General features: G+C 33.3%; 1 protein-coding gene across 1 annotated transcript; it reads left to right on the plus strand.

Annotated features, from left to right (window-relative positions):
• Nucleotides 1-2,346: 2,346 nt before the first annotated feature.
• LOC11424294 (uncharacterized) lies at nt 2,347-6,107 on the plus strand. The gene is made up of 2 exons (XM_003590127.4): nt 2,347-2,737; nt 5,260-6,107. The coding sequence occupies exons 1-2, from the start codon at nt 2,363-2,365 to the stop codon at nt 5,773-5,775; spliced, it is 891 nt and encodes a 296-aa protein (XP_003590175.2). The 5' UTR covers nt 2,347-2,362; the 3' UTR covers nt 5,776-6,107.
• The last annotated feature ends 1,108 nt before the right edge of the window (nt 6,108-7,215 follow it).

Consider the following 7,215-nt stretch of genomic DNA (forward strand, 5'->3'; position numbering starts at 1 on the left):
AAAGTTAATCGAGACAAAGGCGAAACAAAACTACAACGAAATCAACTTGAGAATAGAAGAAACTCTTGTGTTACTTTAGGAAGAAAAAAAAAGCTCCAAACGATCTGCAACTTTATTAGTCTCACGAAAAATATGCTGGATACGGACCCACCAATCAGCAAGAAGAATGTGTCTAATCCTCTTCACCATTTAATAAAATTGCTGTTAAATGATAGCAGCAGTGGGAGTGTGTTGCTTGTCGCTGGCGCGCGTCTAACCCTCTTCACAAGCACTCCCACTTATGCTACCATTTAATAACACTTTTAGCCCGATCATGATTACATTATTTTTATCTCACAAATTTCAATTGGGCGAATTAAGTTTATCGGAGTTTTTCCAATTTTTAAATGGTTTAACTTTTGATATTTGAACAATGAAAGTGTGTGTTGTATAGACAAGAAGATTCCTAGATAAATGTAAATAGACTATGCATGGTTACCATTAAATTGAGAATTTTCTTAAAACATTGATATCCTAGTAAACTGGTGCATGGCCGAGCATCACACTCTCACCCATAAGACTCAATCAACACCCTCGTCTGGATAACTCTTATCCACGTCACGCCTGATTTGACAAGAGTCGTCAAGGCACAGGGTTTGCAAACTTAGCGGCGTGAGAGGTTAATCAAACAAGCAGATCCAACTCATTAAGCTAAGTCCGATATGGAGTTGATGAGCCCTATGCATAGACTATGTAGGAGGCAACTCCAATACAACCCAAATTCTCATCTGCCTCTCGTCATTGGAGAAGCAACTAAAGTGCTAAACCTACATACACCCCTTGCTCGATACTCTAAAATTTACAACACTCACACCATGTATCGACTAATGCACTGTAAGAACCATTGAATTTTAGCGCAAGTGGTCGAGTTCATACTTATAAAAGAAAGAGTCAAATTCATAATTCAAGTAATTTACTTAGGATATAATGTAATTTCTAAGTCATTTGCAGCAAACTTATTGTTTATTTTATTTCTCTTTCCATTTTATTTTTTTTTGAAAGAGTTTAAATGAAGCAATTAGTGTTGCATCAAAAGTCCCCAAAAAAAAAAAGAAGGATAAAAGAGAAAAGAAAAACCAGCTCACTAGAAAGCAACTCCAAAATACATAATGAGATTAAACCACCATCTATGATAGTTGAAAGCAAAATTAACGTGATTCACTTTCATATACCGAAAGGATTGAAGCTAAATATATTTTTTTCAAGAAAATGATGAATAACCCTTTTGCTCAAAAATGCTTTCTCACCAAATGACACAAACAAATGACAACCAAATCAGATAAAGAACCGAGCAAATAATTTTAGAAAAACCATTCAAAGATCCGAATTGAATTAAATGATCAAAAACATGTTTTGGATGAATCTTGATAAAGTTTAATCAATTATAAATAGGTTTAAATGTGTCATTGGTCCTTGCACTTTCATCATATTTTGGCATTGGTCCCTGCACTTTTTTTTGTTTGGCATTGGTCCCTGCACTTTGTAAAAATATTGGTATTAATCTCTCTGTTAACTTTCTGTTAAAAAAAAAAAACATAAAACCAACGGAGTGCCACGTAGCCAATCATTTCACGCCACATGGCACCAATATCAATATTTTTACAAAGTGCAGGGACCAATACCAATATTTTTACAAAGTGCATGGACCAATACTAATAGTTTTGTGTTTTTTTTTTAACAGAAAGTTAATAGAGGGACCAATACCAATATTTTTACAAAGTGCAGAGACCAATTCCAAACAAAAAAAAAGTGTAGGGACCAATGTCAAAATCTGATGAAAGTGCAAGGACTAAAGGCATATTTAAAACTTGTAAATATGAAACCAAATTGTGCCAAAAAAATTCACAATTTAGAAACAAGCAGTCCACATCATCTAAAATCTTTTAAGTCACTTACTTCTTCTAATTTATTTATTGATGAAATTTTTTTGTCCTGAAAGTGATAACCCAAAATCTTTTGAGTAACTTACTTCTTCTAATTTTTTTTAAAAATTATTTAAAGTAGGTAAATATGTTTTGTTGAACTAAGTAAACATAAATGTTGTGTTCATGATGATTGGTTTTGCCATCTAAAAAAGTCTAACGGCGCAGATTGTTGCCCGTTTGTCTGCTATGTAAGTATAAATAATGGTTTATATATATATATATATATATATATATATATATATATATATATATAAATCAAATACAACTTCTTTTTATTTTATTTTTGCTAATAGTAATCCATAAAATTTTCTCTCTTAGAAAGATATTTTTTATATTACATTTTATAAAATTAATTAATTGGATAGAATAGAGATAATGAAGATGAGTATGTGTGATAGATGGAAACTCATCATCATCACCACTACTGCCAAGGCACCACATTCCTTGGTCACCTTCCTCGACCACCTCAACCTCTCTATTCTCCTCATCCATGGCGACCCTTTTCCACAAAACCCATTTCTCATTCTCGCATATCTTTCTCCTCCAACAACTTCCCACGTTGGAATTCCAACGATGAAACTTTTCGACCTCCAAACTTCAACTTCAACAATGCCAGAACAACGTCTCAAGAAGAAGATGAAGAAGAGGAATACGATGATGATGAATTTGGGAAGAAGAGAAGGTGGTGGTCTGATGAGTATACAGAAGAAACTGAAGAAGAAGGAAATAGTGGAATTTTGGAAGATGCTTTAGATAGTTTGTGGATTCTCAAGGTAAACCATTTTTAGTTTTTTTTTTTAAGAAATATATTTATTTAATAGTTTTAGAGCTTTTGTTTTTAGGTGGAAGATGTGAAAAAGTTCTTGAGGGAATTGGATTTTTTTTTGTTTTAGTTTCCTCTGAAATGATAGTGCTAAAGTGGGAGGAAAAGTAGAGATGCTAGTTAGTGTTTGGATATACAACTTAATTAAGTGTTTATTCTATTAGTTTTTAGTGTGTAAGAGTTTGTGTCTGTGTTGCATCCCTCCATTTTCTCTTTGATTATATCTATAATCGAAAGAGAAAATGAGGATAAACTGCATAGGTTGAAAACAACTTATAACAATAAGCTATTTGGAAGAGTTTGTGAATTAGTTTAAAACAACTTACTCAATTGCTTATGAAAGAAACATTAACATGGAACACCATATAACTAAAATTTGGATTGGAATGGCTGAAGAGGAGGGGGGAATGACAGACATATAAATATATATAGTTTTAATGTCTTAACCTAAATGTCTTATTGAACCATAGCGTTTGTTAAAGATTTATATAAGATATCTTTTGTTAGGAACCCAAAAATTGGATTCGAAAGAAAAAACACTTAAGAGATAGGAAAGAATAGGAGAGAAATCTCTCCGGCTCCAAGGGTTTCCCCTTCACAATAATCAACTCTAACATTGTAATCTCCTATTTTTACGAAAAGCCCTATTACAACCTCGACCAACTAATTAACTAGCTTCTATAACAACTCTTAACTACTTTTTTTTTTTTTTTGAACAAGAACTCTTAACTACTTTAACTACACTAATTAGCTATTATCCTATATCCTAACATTATTTTTCTACTAATGCAAGTGAATAATAAGGGAGGTATTGCATGATGAAAATTAAGTGTTAATATTCTAAGGATCATAAATCAAAGCTTTCTTTATATTAGTGAATATAGCGATGATATTCTTTGGTTTCTGTAAACTTCCAAACCTGAAACCAATGGAATGGGGAATGCTTAGTGTGCTACAGGAAGAATCTATTCCCCACATCTATTCATGTAATATTTTCAAATATCCTTCTACAGCTTAATAGACAAGTTTGTTATGATAAGTATATTTATCTGTCTAATTATGAGCAAAATGGTGCGCAAAAAATTGGAAGACAACTGATTTTAACTCGGTTCTTTGTTATATCTAGAAAGGTCAAGCAAAAGCCATGCATCCTAGTCAGCATCATCTTAGATTTATGGCTCTTTTAGCTAGTATCAGATTTAGCTATTTACTTACAGAATTCAGTTTGGTGACCGTTCTCAAATTTCAAGGTGGCCATATAAGTGCTTTGAGATTTAGTATATATGGTAAATTCTGGCCAACTTATTCTGTTCTGGAAGTTAATACATCCTGATCAATTGGTTTCTAGTGCAGTCATAGTACATAAATGAAACCTTGAAGTTAAGTTTTGTTTGGGAATTAGGAGGGGATGAAACGGAAGAGCTTTGGGGAGAGGAGAGGGAAATGGAAAGGGAGGGTATTTTCTCACCTTGTTTGGAGAGAATTTTTAAAGGGGATGGGGAGAGAGAAGATTGCTTGTGATTGATGCTTTTTTTTGTTTGTTTTGAGAGTATTATGAAAAGAGAAAAATGGTTTGGAGAATTTGGCGAAGCCCTCCAAAACTCCCTTTCGATACCTTTTAACAAACAAGTGGGTACAAATAACAAATGTTTCTTCAGATGTAAATCAGTGATGATTTGTTAATGGATCCAACCATTTTCCATTAGAATCTTGGAAAATGGAACTCAATATGAGGGGACCAGGGGACTGTAATCTGCTCTGTTATTGTTATTTTACAGGCATATCACAGTTCATATTGTGAGCCATATAATACTAATAATCATTGTTTCCTTTGAATCTTGAATCCTTCATAGAGTATGTAGAGATAGAGAGGGCACTGTTTTATAAGAGTTTCTAAATCTCTCAAAGATGGTTTTGGCAATTGGAAATTTGGCATTATCTCAAAATATGCATATAAGTTATTTTGTTTTCATCCTCATTTTCCTTTATTTGTATTCTCTTATTAAAGTATAAGGAACTGCATAGTTGCTGCTGCTTTTAGTTTCAACATCCTTAACAATGCTGGTTGTAAAGTTTGTGTGTGTGTGTGTGTGTTTGTGTGTGTGTGTGTGTCATCAGAAGAATTGAATGCTCAAAATATTTCCAAATAACTTTCTACTTCGGTAGTTCATATATTCTAGCACCGACATTGATGCAACAGAGCGATACAAGTGATTACATTCAATTATGTTATTTTCTCAAATTATTATTGGTGTCGGTGTTAGTGTCAGTGTTGTGGCTTGTGCCCAATGTTTGTGTCAGTACTACATAGGTTCATGTCACTTGCATAACTTATCATGCTTTATGTCATCATTGATGTATTGCATTGAGGCAGAATACTCTACAAAACATTTAATTTATGTATTAAGCTGCTACATGTGCATTGAACATTTTTTGTTGGTGTGAGGTGTTGAATTCATTTTCGCAGTGCAGGTTTTTAAATCCTATGGTTGGACGCTGCCCATCATCCTTGCGTCATGGTTGCTTTCTACCGGCCCAAAAGCTTTCCTCATGGCATTAGCAATACCTCTCGGTCAGTCAGCACTTGCACTGGCATTTGAGAAATTATGGGGACGGACCGAGAGCAAACCAAAGCGCAAGTATAGGATGAAGAGGAAACGCCGAAATGTAAATGACAGCCGAGTTGAGGAAGAGCCGGAAGAAAACCAGAAAACTAATACGAGGAAGGCAGGGATGCAGTCATGGGTAGTTGAGAACAACGGTTCGGTTGATAGTGGCAGCCGAGATGCACCAAGTTTTGGTGGATGGGATGACTTGGAGCGAGCTAGGCCAACAACAAGGAGATCACAAGCAAGGAAAGGGTCACAAAGGATGAATGTGGAAGGTGGTAGGTTGAGTAGGAGAGAAAGAAAAAGTGATACGCCCCTCTTGGTTCGATTGCTTATCGCTATTTTTCCATTTTTGGGCACATGGACAAAGATGCTGTAAAAGTTTCCTCCATAGTGAATTTGAGCTTTGATGAGTTGGATTATGATTCTTTTTATGGAATTTGAATAGATTTGTAATGTGAAATCAACAACAGATACGATGTATAGCATATAATCACATGTGTAGTAGGAATAAACTAGGGATGTGTACCTGTTATGGTTGTAGGATCCATACTCCATAAAATTATAAGCAAATTCCAATTTTTTTACATCTTCCTCACATGAAAAGAACTCAAGTAGTAACTTCAATGATTGTATTAAGGTGCCCAACATGTGATTGAACAAGATGATGAACTTTAAATTTATGTTCATCAGATAAATGGTTTTTAGACAGCTTTTTGTGATCATAACTTGTGGATTTAAATCATTTAATGCTAGGTGCATATACAAGTCTAACTGCAAATTTCAAGTGTTTTTGACAACTTTGTTTCAGCTAAAAATGACTGCAAGTGTGCATAACTGGTAACGTAACCAAGTGCAATAAGTATAATTCATTTGCATATGTATAGTTAAAGTATAATTCAATATTAGTGAATTGTTTGCAGCTGAATTGGTTGCTAATATCTGGTGCAATTGGTGCATTCGAGTGCTAGAGAAACAAAAACATATATACAAGTATGGGAGTACATTGTTGTTAAGATGACAATTTGGAAGAAAGAGGCGATTTGGATATGACAATTGAACTACTTTGACAAAACAGACAAAAATGTAGTCCCTAGTTGGTTTTTAATTTTATGTCCCTATAGTTGGTTTTTATGTCAAGTCAAGTCAACTCATTGGATTCCACTAGTTTATGGACAATGAAAGCAACATGGCCGCCAACATTGACGGCCTCATGAGAGAGTCATGATCATGAGTCATGAATATTCCTTTCGTCATAATATTCATGAATTTTTACAAAACTTAGTTTTATTGATGACATCCTTACAAAAAAAAAAAAGTTTTAATGATGACATGAACTTTTTTTTTCTTTTTAGAAAAAGAGCAATGTTAACTTGTTGGACAACCATATTATACAAAGAAATTTAGGTAGTGGCACAAATATCAAAGTAATAGAGAGAGAAAATAGAAGAATAATGTGTGTATGAGAGAGAAAGTTGTCACAAAAGTTGTCAAAAAGTAGTTGTTCAAATATTATTTCTCTATAGGAAAAATAAATGAGTAATAGATTGTTCCCTAAAAAGAATATATAGTTAAGTTAGCCTTACAATATGAAAAATAGAATTAACATTTTGTTCATATTATAAAATAACATATAGAACAAAACAATTTCTTTTTAATAAAAACAACTTAAATTGTGTGACGGTGGGAGTACTTATTTTATTGTTTTAAATATCTTTATAAATATTTTAATTTTTCGTTTCAATCTCCCTAAAATTTTCCTTCACATTTAATCTTCCAAAAGTTTTAATTTTACCCTTTCGATCCTACTTTTAGTATT

The sequence above is a fragment of the Medicago truncatula genome, chromosome 1, assembly GCF_003473485.1.
Source record: "Medicago truncatula cultivar Jemalong A17 chromosome 1, MtrunA17r5.0-ANR, whole genome shotgun sequence".
NCBI classification, from domain to species: Eukaryota; Viridiplantae; Streptophyta; class Magnoliopsida; order Fabales; family Fabaceae; genus Medicago; species Medicago truncatula.

Excerpts from the sequence above, each read along its gene's own strand:
- LOC11424294 (XM_003590127.4), top strand. The coding sequence starts at position 2,363 with ATGGAAACTCATCATCATCACCACTACTGCCAAGGCACCACATTCCTT. Across the intron at positions 2,738-5,259 it reads ATAGTTTGTGGATTCTCAAG|GTTTTTAAATCCTATGGTTG; the intron begins GTAAACCATTTT and ends TTCGCAGTGCAG.